General features: G+C 40.9%; 1 protein-coding gene across 1 annotated transcript in view; it reads left to right on the forward strand.

Annotated features, from left to right (window-relative positions):
- Positions 1-17,798, forward strand: part of RAB31 (RAB31, member RAS oncogene family) — a 65,982-nt gene that overhangs the window by 23,455 nt on the left and 24,729 nt on the right. Inside the window, exons 2-3 of the mRNA XM_059815633.1 lie at positions 4,949-5,028; positions 7,659-7,740. Of these exons, the coding sequence (XP_059671616.1) occupies positions 4,949-5,028; positions 7,659-7,740 (162 nt within the window). The remainder of the gene's footprint in view (positions 1-4,948; positions 5,029-7,658; positions 7,741-17,798) is intronic.

Raw genomic sequence — 17,798 nt, forward strand, 5'->3', positions numbered from 1 at the left:
ATGTATAACAAAATATACAAATTGAAATACCGTGGATTGAATCTTGGCTTTGTGTAAGCTGATGGGAAAACTTCCATCCTTCTGAAGGAGCTGTGTGTTGGATTCTTATTTTATAGAGATCCGTTCTCCTTTACTCCTCAATGCAGATTTTTGTGGCACCCGTCTCCAGGGTATTTCAACCTTCTTTTAAAGCTGAAATAGGAAGTTAGTCATGAGATCTGTGGTGGTTACAAGCCAGATGTTCTTTTTTTTTTCTTACTTTGCAAGTGGGAGGACAGAAGGCAGTTTCTTCAGTATGTTTGTTCTTAATGTGCCATTTCCTCGTGTGAAATGTCATCTAGTATTCTTGTTTTATTTGTGTTTCCAAAATCCTAGAGTCATAAAAGGAATTTTGCGTGGTTTATCTAATTTTACTTATATTTAAAAAGCCCTCTGTGTTAACATAGCACAGAAAGATTCTGCGTAGTCAAGAACAAAATAGCTGTTGCAGCAGTGTGCATAATTATAGGGCTGCTGTTTAGTCATCGGTCACGATACGTGTGGATTTTTTGTGAATTCAACATTTATTCCATTTCAGATGTAAAAAGAATTTACATGAAGAGTTTAGTTTGCTCAGCGCAATAGGACTTGACCCATCTGAATCTATTAAAAGCTATTATAATATTACATTATAATATCAAGACTAATGACTAACTAATCAGGGATGTGTTTACAGGGTAGTATAGTACCATTCAATTTGGAAAAGTGCTTGGAGGACTGAGCTGTATGGTTGTGCAAAGGTATAAATGAGACACCCAGATTTAAATTGAAGAGCTAAATTTTTCTGCATCATTTTTTTCTGCTAGGATGCACACATCTGGAACAGTGGATGTGCTGCCTATTTGTAATGGGAAAATGGTTTTCTTTTTTAGTATATTGCTCATATTGAACTTGTGCTTTCCTTTTTTTTTTTTTTTAATCTTCCTATATGCTGCTGCAAATTAGCCAGAAGAAATCAGCAGCTCGGTTGTTTGTTTGCCTGCAGATTAGTTACCAGCATCCTGTCATTCTGCTGGCTTGAAATGCAGTCTCATCTTTTCTACAGTAAAGGGAGGTGAGAAGAGCAAAGTGGGGTGGTTCTCCATGAGCAGGAGTGTGGGTGGAAGCACTGTTTTTTGTGGCATGCTGCTCTCCATTCTGGTGCTCTTAAAATCCTCGTGCCTTAAGTCTGTGTGTAAAGGATTTTAGAGGAATAGAGAATGTCTTTTCAGGGTTAAAGGGTAAAAATCAGGAATTGGTCATGCTTGTGTTGGTTCCTTGTATTTATCAGAAACATCTGATGTGGCTTCAGATTTCCATATCCGTTTTGGATGACCAGTGGGAGATTCTGAAGCTGTAGCTACTTCTTCTGGTGAACTAATGGCAGTTCACTTACTGTGGATTACATTTCTACTCCTTTCCTTTCTCCCCTCCCCACTCCACCACTTTTGCTTATCTCAGTATAATGCAGTTTATAACTGATATTTTTTAAGTGTGCTATGAGGCTTATGAAGAAAGGAGAAAAGCAAAACATGCAGTTGGTGTTGGTCCCATGAGTGACTCATCAAATGCATCATGAACACCTTGATTCAGAATAATTATTTTATATTTATTCCTTTCTTGCCACCACTTTCATGGAGTGGTATGCTCTTGATCGTGATGAGTGAATTAGTATAGTGCTGAAACCCTTGGATTTCCCATGGGTAAGGATTTTTCTGAAGAATTGCAGGATCTGTTCCTTAAAGTGCGACGTAACTCCTGAGGATGTGTTCTCAGTTTCTAAACCTTGTTCAATCCACTCAGCGCAATGCCACTGTGTTCTTTTACATAAGCTGAAATGTTATTCCTTGGCGTATGTTTGATGTTATATGTACACCAACATGGAGTAAACCAAAAAAGAACAGACTGGAGGGTGTAAAAAGCTGGCAAAAAGCAGGACTTTGAGAACTGAAAACATAAGTCATCTGCATGCCTGAGTGTTACCCAAGTCTGTTATAATCCTTTGAAGAAAAAGGAACAAAACAAGGATGATCATCCCCATCAGATGTTAGAAAAATGGATGTATGTAGAGGAAGACCATATAGTAAAGGACAAAGCAGAGGGTAGCAGGGAAGCTTTGTACAGCCTTAGCAAGGAGGTTTAATTTCAATGCATTGCTGAGAAGTGAATGCCTTTTCTACTTCTTTGAAGCAACCATGCTTTCCTTGACTTCTGCGAGATAGACCTTAAAGATGGTTCCCTATTGTCAGTAAAAGATAAGGTCCAATTAGCAGTAGAAGATTTCTACTATGTTTTCAAGTCTTTGTGTGATGTTCATACACCATGATTTGCTTTGCTTTCAGGCAGGTCTTGTTTGATGGGCGTGAGTACGGTAACATGGACTGAAAACTGTCTAGGTAGTTTTGAACCCTGCGATGGAATGATAATCGCTGCCTAAGTAGGAAGCTTTTTCTTTTTTTCCCTCCTTCCCCTCTGTGCTCTAATTAGCTGGTAAGCCAGCATTTGTATCCTCCAGGCAACAAAACAGAAGCTGGGAGTGCTTGTTTCAACTGGACCCCTTTGTGCAATAAATTACCTGGCTCCTGGAAAGCAGTGGCCACTGGCTGCAACAGTGGTTGTCCTAAAGACAGGTTCATTTGTGGTCCAAGTCCACTGGTTTCACTGGAGTTACACCAGGGCTAAAGTTAGCCCTCTCCATAGTCCAAGCTACCCCAGGAGCTAAGTGTAAGAACACTTCTAAGCTGTTTGAAGGCTATCACTGTGCCTGGCACGGGCTTAAGTTTAGCCGTGCTTGTTGCGAGAGTTGCAAGGGCAATAGAAACTTCTAAAGTTCATTTAACATTAGCAATGAAATCTTAGTAAGATTGAAATCTTAGTAAGATCCATGAACTGCAAGATGAAGAGGTAGGAGCTTCCAGGAAAATGAGCTGAGCTTTAATCTGTGCTTGTGGATGTCACGTCCGTGCCAGAGACTGGGCTTCTCTTCCTCAGGAGCTGTAATTGCAGTTGTCCTTCTGAGTGACCTGTCAAGGGAGCTGAAGGAAGTACACGAAACTAAAGCATGATTGGGTCACGGGAGTAAATGTCTTAGTTTCAAACACGGCGGCAGAAACTGTCCCCGCAAGAGGGAAATGTTAGCCCTCGCACCCAGTGGGTGATAGTTCTGGTTTCTTCACAACGTTTAAAATCCATAATAATAATTAGATCCTCAGTTTCAGCACAGAGGAACTTTTTTTTTAATTATGTTCTGCCATCCTAGTCTAGTAATAACACAGAGATGTCAGCTGGAATCGATAATGAAGGCAAAATTTGGGAATAGCAACAGGATGTGTTGCTGCTATTGATCAAAGGCTACGGGCCTGGTTTTAAACACTGCTCCTCTCTTTGATCTTTTTTTCCTATTGACTGAACACAGTAGATAAACAACTGTGTAGCATGAGCATTTATTATGGCTATTAAGCTGACTTAAGGACAGCTTTGAATTAAATATGAGAGTTTAAATGATGGTTTTCTAATAAGTGCTGTCTATAAAGACTTCACTTGCAGTGGCGATACAGTTTCATTTAAACATGAAAGGAAATCTTAACTACAGGCATTCTTTTTCTTTCAGATTCAAAAAGAAGATAAAATATTGCAAAGTTGATTACAGGAAAGGCAAAGGCTTTTTTTTTTTTAATATGTAGATACATGTGTAGTGCTCTTCACAAACTGTATTCTCTTGTCTTGGCACTTTTTGAGAAGTTTATGTAAATTAGTCAAGTGTCTTAAAATGTGGATACAAATGGAACTACCAGGTGCAATCTAGTAGTTCTGAAATCACTTCCAATGAAATTAATAGAAAACTTTCCATTGACTTTTTAATGAGCTAGATTAGACCCTGGACTGTCATTGTTAATGTCTTGGAAAGGTCAGGATCGATTTCCTGGCATCCTTTTTGTCTCTAAGGAGGCTCTTTGCAATTCTGTGGGAGACATAGTGATATTGCTATTCCTCTTCCTTGATAATTCTCTGTATAATTTATGTTCTTCTATATACCATCCACGGCTTCACAGAATAGCAGAGACAAACTGAAAAATGCAGCTTTTTGGTGAAGTTGTTCATATCTTAAATGCCTAAAATAGTATTTGAGTAATGTCAAGCTTTTCTCCTCCCCACCCCCAGTCTCAGAGTTTGTTTTGAATTTTACTCTAGTACTGAACTACTGTTGTTTTTCCTTACCAATTTGGGGGCAGAGGGTGTGGTTTTTTTTTAAAAAAAAAAGACTGTTCCTGCAATATTGCAGTGTAGAGAGCAAATTGTGTTGCATTTAAAGTAATGCTGTTTCACCGCAGTCCAGTAACACAACCTGCACAGGGATAGTTGCACATCTCTGGGGATCCAACTCTTTGGATTTCTGCCTTTTCAAAACCACCTGAAGCCTCTGGGAAGTTTCCACCACGTGGTCTGGTTTGTCTTGCCATGGAAAGGTTAGTTCTACTAAGTTAGTGCTGTCAGTGTGCTAAAAGGTTGATGTTAGTAATCTGATTTGGAAGCATGCTTGGGCTGCCCTTGCAACAGGTCTGGATGAAATTGTTTCTGTGGTTTTGCTGGGTAATGCACCATGTGTTTGAAAGCACAGGTTTTTCTTGTACAAGTAAATGGTTATACTTGAAGTACTGCAGTCCTTGAAACAGGAATATGAAATCCACCCAAAAAATACAAGGCTTGGAGAGAAGGGGGTGTTGGGAAAGGGACCAGGGAGCTCCATTCACAATACTGACGTTTGAAAAGGATAATCCATGTGCTTGCTTTTCTTTTGAAATGTTTAGCCTGCCCCACTTGCCACTAGAGAGGATTTAATTTCACAAATTAATATTTGACTATTTCTTCAGGTGAAGTATTGATATCTAGGGTCTCCTGAACTCACTGTCATGCTTTTCTGTATTTTCAGGATACTGGGGTTGGGAAATCAAGCATTGTTTGTCGGTTTGTCCAGGACCACTTTGATCATAACATTAGTCCTACTATCGGGTAAGTACTATGCATAATATCTTTTTTCTTCTATGTATTTTTTAACTCACTGCCCTCAGCTGAGATCCTTTCTTTGCCTTACTTTCAAGGCTCTGAATAGTGTATATATTTTTTTTCTCCAGTGTATCAATCTCACTGAACCCCTTAGTCTCCTTTAATGGCTTTCAGCTCATGCTACCTGTTTAGAGAGTCTGGGGCTGCCCCAAACCAGGTCTGCTCTCCTCTCCCTGTTCTGGGAATATAGAGGGGGGCCTCAACTTAACTATATTGCAGCACAGTCTGTTACAGAGAGGCTGATGGAGCTCTGCCATTCTACTCCTGTGAATGGTGTCTCTCGAAATTGCCTCTTCTCTGAGGCTGTCCAGAACAATGCTGTATTGACTTGTGTTGGGCATAGCCATGACTTCCAGCTGTTCTGTTTTGTTTTTCTTAACCCGTCTTACACCAAGAAATTCTTAGATGTCTTACTTGGCTGGTGTCCTTTTCTTTTTGTCTTGTCAAGAGCTTCCCACTTTACATTGTGTTTTGGTCATAGGACCTTAGGATTAAAATCACTTTAGTTCCCACTGGTCAATGAGGTATCAAATCTGATCCTTGGAGCTTAAAGAACCAAAACCCCACAACCCAAAGAGACTGTGATCTGCGCAATGACCAGGACACCCCGTGGCTGAGTAATGGCAGGAGAACTGTGGGGAGCCCTTTAACGTACCTACATTGTGTGTCCTGCCAGCCTGGACTGGAACATGGACAATGTCTGTTCCCCAACGTGGACATCCTTCCGTCTAGGTTTAAGACATGTTACATGACCCTGTCTTTCTCAAAATAGGGACAATGCAATTTAAGTATAATTAATTCACACCTGTTCTTTAAAAACTGCCAAGCTTCCTTGTGTCAGACCATCAGAAGCCTATTAGTCCTGTAGTGGATCTTAATTCCAAATTTTTTTCTTCTAACATCTTAGGGACAAATCTGCCAAGTGCAATGTTACCTGGAAAATCTTGAAAATTCTTGATCTCTTATGGGAAAGGAAGCTCATACGTAATGTTCACAAAGGATTGATTTGGGTGGGAAGGGCTGATCTGGCTTGTGTGTTAGAGCTGTTTTAAATTGTCTGTGAAGGATTGGTATTGATTGCTGTGTGTTGTTCAGAGGGTTAGACGATAACTTCCAAAGCTCTGCCTTTCGATGCATGAAGGAGTTTCAGCTGGAAGTTGCATGTTGAAGTTCGGGGACAATTTTGGACGCCTGAATGTAATGAATAGAGAAAAATGGACAGAGAGAAAAGAAGCATGTAATGAATAAAATTACTGACTGAAGGACACTTGTTTGCAGTGAGGGAATTGATGGGAACTTGAGTGGTTCTTTATTTCTAAATCGTCAGCAGCCTTTTTCCCCAAGTAGTTGTTGTTGCTAAGTAAATGTCTTCTGCTCAAATGGAAAAAAAAAATCCCTTTAATTTTCATAATTATGATAACAGAGGGAAAATATTTTTCTATTTGAGGATTAACATGGGAAGGCTAGCTTGCATGCAGGTGATATTACTTGTCTATATAGATAAGGTTTTCATTTTTATTTTCTTCCAAATTAAATGTTTTAAATATACAATTCTTGCAATCTGCCACTGCTGCGGCTCTGAAGTTCCTGGTTTTGAAGCTGTAAAGTGTTGCTTAATGCTTTGAGAAGGAGAGTGACAACTGAAAGCACACACCCTGAAAATAACCAAAGTAAATGCTGCTTTTTTTTGTCTTGCTTAATATTTTTGTAAGCAATGCAGCGTTGTTAAATCAGAGCAATTTGCAGGTGGCTGTAGAGGAGAGCTCTGGTGTGTCATTCTGAGGAAATGTTTTGATCAGTCATATGTCATTTGATGTCGTTTGGTGCTTTTGTAATGACAGTGCATTTTGTCAAATGCATCTTTATGTGCCAGGAAAAAAGTTACCACGACAGAAATTGTTCAGCAGTGTCCAGATAGGATGGGGGGAAAAAAAAATCTACCAGAGTTTGGCAGTCTCTCCTAGCCAGCTTTCAATTGAAATGCTGTAATAAAGAAAAAGTCTATAAATTTGTAACCCTCTTTCCTAAAAGAAGAAAAAATCATACTGTGAAAACATAGACAAATCGCATTTCCTGCAAAAAATACAAGAATCCGCAAAGATTTCTTCATCTGAGTTGAGAGGGGGAAGAACTTTTTTCCATTTGTTCACCATGTGCATTCCAGCAGGTGGCTTTTCTGTTCCCTGGTGATCCAGTCTCCTAGGTTTAACTGAAATGTTGCACATTTGTTGCCTGGTATGATGCTGGCTGATGCCTTTTTCTCAGGTCCATATCACTGAGAAGGTAGAGCTACATAGCAGCAGAAGCTATGTGTGAGCAGCAGGAGCATTTGTGTTCCTGGGCCCATGCGCAAATGCCCTCTGAACCTCAGAGGCTTTTCCCTTCTTTTCAAATACATATATAGGTATCATATATTTTATCTGAGAAAAGGGAGACTTTAACTTCTGTAGGCATTTTATCAAGGTTTTGGACTTTCCCCATATGCAGTCTAACCCAGCAGAACTGGGTAGTATCTATAGGTTGCATATTCAGAGTGTCGTTCATGTTACAAATTTCTGCTGCTTCCTTCTTTTCAGAGCATCCTTCATGACTAAAACTGTGCCTTGTGGGAATGAGCTTCATAAATTTCTGATCTGGGACACAGCTGGTCAGGAGCGGGTGAGTATTACTTTGCAGTATGTCTTTGTAATCCCGGTCTCTTTTAATGTGTTGGTGTACTTTTTCTAAACCTTTCATCTTCAGAAGTCTTTGTAAGTATAAACCTACTGAATCTTTGCAAGCAGGTGGTCAGCAGTCACCAAGTAGGTAGGTTCCTGTTTCACAGGTGGGGAAAATGCAGAGGCAGGCTGACCATACCACTTACCCCAAAAAAAAAAAGCCTGGTGTGAATTGTCAGCCACTTTCCTCAAGACAGCTCAGGCAGTTCCCAGGTGGTCTCCAGCTCCCCTCTGGTTTCATCAGGTTTACGTCTGGCAGTTTTCATTGGCGTTAGAAAGCACTTGACTTCCAGCACATGGGCTGGTGGGTGGTCTGAGCTTACGTGGTGACTCCGGGGTTGTCCTGAGTTCAATATGGGCACAGGTTGTGTCTGCTATTACTATTTTGGAAATAAGCACTGACAACCTGAACCACTTAGGGTTTTCATCTTGGTTTTTCAACCATATGAAGTGAATTGCTCAAATTAAGTAGCTATTCATTTGGCTTTTCAAAAAAGACATAACGGAGTTCGTGAGCATTAGTTCATATTGACTGTGTGTAAACCTGGTTGGTCGTTTGTTTCTTTTAATAGCCTCAATGGCAGTAGTATGCAGTAATAGGCTGTAGAACTGTAGAGTTCTCTTAATATATGCCCACATTTATCTTGAAGTTAGAAAGAAATGGAAAAAAACCATGCACACATTTTAAAATATCTTCAAACTTTCTTGTGAAAATGCACTGTTCCTGTTCATAGAAAAATGTATCTATGCTCATGTTAGGTTGGGGTAAAATGAGATGCTTACACAGGCTGTAATGTTAATCCTGATACGTCCCACTATATTATCCATACCTTGTATGTGAATTGCAGGCAATGAAGATTTTTGCTGTTAAGTGCAGGAAATGCTTGTGCTTTTATTTACAATGAGCAGCATGATGTAAAGTGGCCCTGATGAAATCTGTTGACTCTTAGCAATTCAGTATGTTATTTATGATGGGAAGACACATCTTGAAAAACATACTTGAAGTATAGCATAATTCCTTCCCTTGAATCTTGTTTGTTCCATTTCTGCATGGTCTGGAGCTGATAACTGACTAATTATTGCAGGAGGTAGCAAAGGTTCAGTTTTCTTTCCCGTGGTTTGAGTTTCCTTGCTTACTCTTTCTCTCTCTTTCTTTCGCTGTCCTGCTCTGCTTGCTTTTCTTTTTTTTCCTTTTAGCCCTTTAGCACACAAAACTCAGTTCTTGACATTTAGATATAAGTATTAATCTATTTTCCCCACAGTCTTAAGACTCTCAAAGCTTTCTTTTTAAAGTAGGTGAATGTTAATGAAGTTGTATTTACAGAACTAAAGGATGCCTTATTTGAGGCAGGAAATCTGTGACTGAGCTCTGACTCTTGGACACAAAATCCATCCTTCCCATCTAGTCCCTTATGTTTCCTCTCAGGTTTTTTTTTTTAACCTCGTCATTTTTCAAACATCTGCTTTCCTTTTTTTGTGTCCAACAATGATGAGCAGTGGCCACCACAAACCTTGTTAAATTGCTCAGAATCTATTACAGATAAGTTATGTTACAGGTTTTCATGTATAATCGTGAATTATAACCTCTTTAGGCCAGGGACCATCTTTTTCTTCTGTGTTTGCACAATGTATTCCCAATCCTTCACTAGGACTCTAGGAAACTGGGGTGATACAGTAAACAAAGGTGATGGATGTTGAGTGCTAGCTACCGAGGCAGACAAGTTTCCCAAGGTGAGGTCCATACTGTTTCAGGTTGTTCTTTGACCTAGAAGATCCCTGTTTTACAGCTAAATACATGATGCTTCTCAAGAGCTTATTCGCTTTAATTTGTATCTGGAATTTTAGTTATTTTGTCTTGTGTTGCTCCTTCTGATCTACTATTCAAGAAAAAATGTCTCCCCCTGTTACTTTCTGTCTTGTTATTGCCTGGACGACAGTGATGACCCAAAACTTCCAGCCTACCCCAACCTCTGGGCCTATTGCTATTTTTCATAGTGTACTAATGTCTTCCGAGTGGTGTTTCTGCTTTGAGAGCTGTTGTCCTTCCCTTGTTCCTTGCAATTTTTGTAGAGGCTTTATGTTCCACTGCTGAAGTCTGGAAGTTTCTTCAATGCCCCCATTGTCTATACTGCTGATAGCAGTGTTTAGGACTTCCTGCTCTTTCAACATTGCCTTTGTTTGGCTTCGTTCTCCTAAATAGGATTTGCATGTGCTTATTCTGGAGTCAGGGCACCCTGTTTCCCCAGCTGTGCCAGCTGTTGCTGTACCTACATGCTGATGTGGAGCCTTCACAGCAGAAGAGCCCCGGGTGAGATTTAACTGAAGCCTTACTTATGCCTTGAGAGTTAAGCTCCAACCTTAACCATGGTAGAGCAGGCAGGCAGTAACAACAGCAGCAGCACTTCTGTGATCCTCGTTCATGAGTTGCTCCTTTTTCATGAGTTTTCTCCTCCTTTTTCATGAATTTCTCTGGGCAACAAACTGGGAAACTGCCAGCTTGGAGAGTGTAGAGAAACCACTCTTAAATATCTTAGTCGCAAGCCCTTATTTAAGCAATGCTTTGTGAGAACCCAAGTGCCTCCTGGCTGCCTTCAGTCAGCTGGGAGAAACTGGGAGTTCATGTGGCTGCCTCTGAAAAGGAGCCCTGTCCTGGGTGCTCGGAGAAGCCAGCTGGAAGCACTCAGCATGCCCTTGAGGCATTAAATCAGCTTGCACATAGCCACTTGTAATCATAGAATAATTTAGGTTGGAAAAGACCTTTATGTTGCAAGCCTTTGGAAATGCTGGTCATTGTTGGGTTTAAAAGCTTGTAGGAACACCTGAGTTAATTGAAGAACCTTAATATACAGGCCAGCCAGTCAGAGGTTGGTCATGGAGAACAGATAGCTTCTGATTCAGATGGATAATAGCTATAATATTTTATTTCTTTGGTTTTGAGAAACTCCCAATTGTAGGCAGAGTAGAGGAGGAACCAGAATTGCCATTTTGTGGGAAATAATGAGCAAACATCACTTCTGCAGAATGACAGTAATGCAGCAGAAAATGGAGATCAAAAGCGTTTCCATAATAGCCTTGGTGGGAGTGAATGCTCAGTGTACTTCCCAGAGGAGACCCTGGAGAGGGCTATGTGGCTCTTCAGCAGTTCTCGCTGTGGAAAATTCACATTGTACTTGATTACAAAAAAAGAGAGAGCTTCTTAATCCTTTTATCTTGTGTTTTCTTTTCCCTTTTTTGTGTAGGGAGAACCTTAAACTGGCAGCACACTTGACAAAATCCACCTACTTTTCTGTGCCTAAGTACTGGTCTCTGTAGACCCAGTTGCTTTGTGTTGGTGTGCTATCAGACAAGCTCGCTTTATTCTGTTTCTCAGAGTCATTTTCCTTCCACCCCACTATTTTCCTTATCTCACCCCCCCCCCCCCCCCCCCCCGCCCCGTCAGCTTTAAATTGTTGCCAGGGACTTCAGGACTTAAATGCATGACAATTATGTTATTGTTAGCAAAGATTCCCTCCCCGAAGAAGAGTCTTTTCACAAGTTAGTTAATGATGTTTTTATTAGCATATATCTTGGTTCATGGTGCCCTAAGTAGCTTCTAATTACAACGCTTTGTCTGAATATCTTGGGTGGCTGCCAGCTTTCCATTTTGCCAGCTGAGGAATATTGAGGCAAATAGTTAGGGAGCCTGAGGGCCATGTTTCTAGAGCATGAAAATTTATCTCTGTCCTTTTTAAATTTACTGTGTTAAACTCTGGGGTTTTTAATTTTGATTAATAGAAGGAGCCTCAATTACTTGAACCCAATTTAAACCTTGATAGGAATTACCCTGAGTTGTGGGCTTTTTGGTTTTTTGTTTTGTTTTTTAAATGGCTCCATTTCCAGGAAAAGGCTGACTGATGAGATACCTAGAGCGCTTTATAGCCCCCTCTTTTCTGAGGACAGTAGGTTGTCCTGGTGATTCAGAGACAGCATCACAAGGTAGGGGGTGAAAATGCTCCTTGAGAGGAGGACTTGTCCTTGCCGCAGTCTTGACTGGGACATTTTCCCTAAGCTGAGCAACCTAATCATTGAGCTTATGGATGTTTCACAGAATCACTACGGTTGGAAAAGACCTGTAAGATCATCAAGTCCAACCATCAACCAACACCACCATGCCCACTAAACCATGTCCCACAATGCCATGTCCACATGTTCCTTGAACACCTCCAGTGATGGTGACTCCACCACCTCCCTGGGCAGCTTATTCCAGTGTCTCACCACTTTTGCTCTGAAACCAGACTGTCCTGAGAGGAGTTAACAGCAACTATCAATGACTTGAATTACTTCTGCAGTCAAGATGTGGCCTGAATTTTGCTCTACAGTTTTTTTTCTTTATAGGTGACTCTGATGGTAGACCACAGCTCAGTCAGTGGGGAGGTGGTTCCCTGTACATGGTGTAAGGACCTCACCATGGTGAGCTACTGCCAGCGTGCTGCAAAGGTCAACAGGTGATTTGGTAGTATGTGCGTTTGTGAGAGCACAAGTGACATTAGAGCTAGTAAGTGACTATGTTATTTTTACTACTTTTAGAGTGAGTGTAAAGCATGGTAAATCATTTAAGAGATGCATGTGGATGTGTTTTTTCTTAAGCTTCAACAAACTTCTGTAGTGTGTGTAGCTTGATGGTGAGACATGGTTTAGGTGGAGTGTCTTTTGCATCCTTTGTTCAATGACTGTAAACTTCAGAAGGGCAAAGCACAGGTTACTTCTGTGATGTTGCAAAAGTTTTTCTGCTTATTTAAAGTATCTTCAAAAGATTATCCTAAAATGTTGGCATTTTTCCCTCTTCACTTTAAGAATTCTTAGATATTTAAGAAAAATGCTCATTCTTACATATATATATATATCTATCTCTCTCTTTCTTCTTCATTTTAACTAGCAAAAAATACCTGTAGGTCAGAGACAGACAGATCTTTCCTGATTTATTCAGCTGGCGAATCTGGAGAACTGGAATTTCAGCCTTCAATCATGTAGGGGAAAACTACTCAAGGTTATAAAATGCTAAATGGTATCTGATAGAGGCTTTCATGCATAACACTTTCCCATTCGCTCTTTGCCAGCTGAGAATGTCAGGAATTTTGTATCCTTCCCTGTGCTACTTCTTGTGCGAGAAGCTTATGTTTCAGGATAATGTGTTTGACAATTCTGGTTTTTGCCTTTGCTTCTCTCTACACCCCAGATCTTCTGGTTTTTGGCAGCTGCTGCCTTGAGGGTGACAGAAATGGGGTGCTTAAATGTCCAGACTTGGGCAAGTAGAGGAATAGGTATTATTCATGGTGCGTGGACCACCTCAATGAGCTTACGCAACGCAATGGTGGCAACCTCTGACTCTTCCCACATGGGTGCTTACTTGATCCACGGAAACAGTTAAGGTGGCTTTCCTAAACAGACTGGTAGTAACATGTTCCTGGCACTGGTCTACTATGCTCTTCATCAGAAGAACCTCGGCAGTTCAGGTTGTAGGAACAGAGGCCAAAGTGTGAGGAGCAATGTGCTTCAGGTGCATTTGGGGACAGGACTGAAGGGGTTTGTGGGGGCGGCGTGGCAGGAAGGGCTGAGGACAGGAGAAACAGGACACCCAAAATCACCTGCAAAGGGGCTGGGAATGGACTGCTGAGTGAAGGGACTGAGGTGTGTGAAGGTCCTAGTCTAGAAAGGTGAGTGTGTGTAATATGAAGGGGAAGGAAGCTGCAGAGCTGTGTCACTGCCCACACATGTAAGCAGCTAGCAGAGAGCCAGAAGCTGTGGCTGTCCTTACCATTAATGGCACCCAGATAAAGAAAGGGTAAGGATCTCTGACATTGAGAGGAGCCAAGTGGTTTGATCTTGGCCACTCAGATGCAACGTACGTAGTCAGAAAGCTGTTTCTCAAGAATGGGAATGAAATCTAGTCAAATGATTACAGCTGTCAGGAAGCAAAACTTGTGCTGCTATGCACCTGCAGGTGCTTGAAAAGGCACCATGTGGAAAAATCTTAGCTGTATTCAGTCCTTGACATGAGAAGGTGTGTAACACTTGCTGAGCACTGGTCTGGTTCTGCTTACTCTGTGCATCCTTACCCTTTCCAGCCATGCTTGTAGGCAGAATTCTTTTGCAGCAAGAACAAGTGATGTTCTTTACAGCCTAGGATGGTAAAGCAACCCAACAGAGGAGTTGTGGGGTTTTTTTGTTGTTGTTTTTGTTTGGTTTTTCCTCTTGGCTGTGGAGTTTGGAAGAGACAGCCCTGCTGTGGCAGTAAGCCAGCCCTGGGGTGTAGCACTACAGGATGGTGCAAAGAGCTGTAGACGTGAATTCATGTTCCCTGGTGTGCCTGGCAGATTGAATGAATCTGGACTGTCTTCAGCAGCATTTGTCAGCCTCTATATAAAATAGGCAGGAGTGGTAGTTTCTTATTTCTGTATTTATTTGGCCTCTGTTTTGCTTTCTAAACCAATTTAACCAATTTTACATAAAACATAGTTAAGAGACTTTCACTACCACAGCTTGGGTGTGATTTACGTTGTGTTCCCTTGAATTTGTTTTTTTCTTCGAAGTATTGCGATATGGCTACTCTGTGGGTTTTTCTTCTTCCCCATTCTGTACTGTTAGTACAGAGGCAATGTGAAAAGCATTACCTACGACCAAATACACCCCCTCTGTGACGAGATGCACAGGAAACAGAAAGCAAAATGTTAGAGAGCTTTTGAATGGGTGAAATTCCTTAACGGTTCGTTGGTTCCATTTTTCTGCCCTTTGCAAGGGCAAAGCTTCCGTTGACTTGAATGAGATGGCCAGATTGGGGATTGCAGAATCCCAAAATACTCCTGGAATCAACAAGAGCAACTCTGGTTATGCTGAACTTGCATTTGCATCACTTAGGACTGAATTTGTCCTCTACGCTGCAGGGCTGTACAGCTGCAAAGGCTGGGCAGTTCCTAGTCAGATCCTGAGAGAAAAAGGGGACCTGCTTTCAGAGGAAATTTCGTAAGGCGCATGTGGCCTCAGTTCTTCCTTAGTGGCAGAGATGATGAACCACAAGTGCGAAGTGGACATGTTGGTAGAGGAGCATGAGTACGAAGGTGCTCTGAACCCAGTTGCATTGCACCAGTACTTGTGCGACTGTGTAGGTATATAGCACGTTGTTTAGCGTGTTCTAAGGAAGAGAGTCTTAAAAGTCTGCATGAAGCTACACAAGCCATTGATTTGGGGGTTTGGCCTGTCTTTGGTAAAATAAGTTTCTTATTTATATTTTAAATGGCCCTTTCGGCATGGCTGTAGTTGTTGAATTGGAAAATGAATCCCTACAACTTAACTGTTGCATTGCGTGGTTTAGTGACCTCAGCCTCACAAGTTGTTATCAACCCCTACAAAAGCAGAACAGGCCTAATGAGTGATGAAGCGCATCAGTATCTGCAAATAGGCAAACTTTTTGTGGCTACTGAATGAGAGGCACAGGACTTCTAAATTTCCACAGTAGGTGAGCTGCTAATGATAGCTTACTCATTAAACAAGGATTGGAGGTATTCCCAGTGCCTAGAAGGACATGGTGGGAAAAGGTGGGGATGAAATTCAGTAGTATAAGTAGCAAGTCTCTGTACCTTTTGGCTCCCAACTAAAATGTGTGCTATAAAGTTGTAGGTGATTTTTTTGGAAACGGTGTATGATGCAGCCATGAGAAATGTGTTACATGTTAGGGGAAGTGCAGTTATGGCTGATTCATCTCTAGAGTGCTGCATACAAACCTGGTCACCAGCACTCAGGAAAGATGAACTGAAGCTGGACCAGGCACAGAGAAAGGCGATTAGAGCCTGCTTTCTCCCCATTACCGTATCTTCAGACTGGAAGAGCCTGGTTTAGCAGACTGGCAAAGTCAAAACTGCTCTATATTCATATTTCAACTAAAGGCAAGCATTGATGCTTGAATTTTAGTAAGTCAAGGTGCAAGTAAATTACAAGTGATTTAGTAATGAGGAATTCAGAATTTTATTAATTGTCAAAATGATACATCTATGGGGATCATATTATGGAAAAAAACTCCAAATTATTTGAGGCTGGACCTTGATCAGCTTTTGAAATGGGTTAAGAATGTAATTATTTGTGATGGTGGGAGCTGATAGACAACTGTTTCGGGTCTGTGTTTCCCTGTTAGCCCAAGGTGATGTGAGCTGCTGCTGGCTGCAGGTAGGGATGACATCTGCTAGAGCGCTGCTCTTGGCTGTGGGTTATGGAAGGGCTGACTCCCCAGCAAGTTGGGGTTGCGAACTGGGTGTCTGTGTGGCAGAGGGGGGTGGCTGCCTGAGCATTTTAGGTGGCCCTTCTCAAGAAGCAGAGCTGTTCTCAAACTGCTCCTCTTTCTCCTAATTTTCTTGGGAATTACTGGATACAGAAATACTGAGCTATAAAATCAAGGTTATAGGCATTGTAATTTATAATACAGAAGGTAGTCCCGTGAGATTTAATTTTGTGAGCTGATTTTTTGTGTGTCACTTGTTTTGGGCATCTGTCCCACATTTGGTCCTTGGCAGGTAAAAAATGTGCACATTAGTATTTTGTATCCCTTTAATTTTGCGTGACTCTTTTTCCAGGTAATTAGGCCAGAAAAAGGTTCAAGACGATTTTACTTTTGGGCACTGATTTAAAAGCAAAAAAAAAAAAGACGACGCAAAGAAACATAATTATTTGCATAATATTTTTACTAGTGTATTCGTGATATTGGAAAATCCATGCTCATAAAACACATTCATTAAGAGTCTATTATTAGATTGTGAAATTTACTCAGTTACAATTTTTCAACCCCTCTTGATTCATTCAGTGTTGCAAAGAGTTTTCCTGTTTTCTTGTGGACAACAGTGATTTCTTATGACTGGACCATAGTGTATCACCATGTTTGTTTATTAGACTGTACAAAAGAATGACAAAGAGTATTTAATTTTGGTTTTATTTGATATTCTGTAGTGTGATAACTGATAATAGTTGTTACTAGTGTACTTTCAGTTGTTATTAAACAATTTCAAGTACTTTTTTTTCCTCACAGACAGTAGGAAATTGCATTAAGATGCATTGTAATCCCATTTTGGTCACTTTATCCAATGTAAAATAAGAATTCTTGAGTGTCAGGTTTATCTAAATAGGAATATAAATTTACATGCCAGATGAAATCTATCACTTGATTTTAAAAAAAATCCCAAATCCTGAAGCGACATGCCCAAATGTGGATGAAATGTTTTCTCCTCTTAAAAGGCCTTATAGCTAAAATGTCGCTATAGAATCATGAAAGAGGAAATAACTGTCCTGTCAGCTAAGCAAGTAAATAGATTTTCAATAGAGTAGAGTAGGGAGGTCATACTTACGTGTTAACAACTATTGAACCTGAGTGCCTTTCAAAGGCAGTTGCCTTTCCGAGCCTAGCTTGCTGTGGTCTTGCCCTCCCTCCTTCCAAGCTTGTGAGCAATTGGAATATTTAAGTAGATTATTCTGTCTTAAATAGCAGAGGGACTGCATTCCTCCCACATGCTGCGCCTCTGGTCGCCACTTTTAATGTTTCTTCACACAGGGAGCAGGTCAAACATAGTTTGACATCATTTGGTGTTTCTGTTACTGAAATGCAACACGCTGTTGAAGTGATTAATTAGTCTCCAAACATGTTCCAAAAGAAGTTTCCTTTGTTTCTGCATTTTACCTGCTCTGATTTAAAATGATTATTGCTTCCATTATAGGAGAAAAGGAGCAAAACTGCCAGTGGCGGAAGACTGTACCAGCAGATATGTGCACAAAGTAGTTCTGCAAGTGCAGTGTGGTCTAAACCAATGTGAATCTGGCTTCTGGTGGTCCTGTCCTTCCTCCTTTTTCTCAGCCACGCTTTCTCACCCCTTCCTTTTGGCTGAGCCTGGAGCTTACCTGATGCACAATAAACTGGTTTGGGAATCCAGCTAAAAATTAATCCTACCCAAAAAGTGGTAGTTTGCATCCTGGTTCCAGTTTGCA

This window comes from Gavia stellata, chromosome 3 (assembly GCF_030936135.1).
Source record: "Gavia stellata isolate bGavSte3 chromosome 3, bGavSte3.hap2, whole genome shotgun sequence".
Lineage (NCBI taxonomy): Eukaryota > Metazoa > Chordata > Aves > Gaviiformes > Gaviidae > Gavia > Gavia stellata.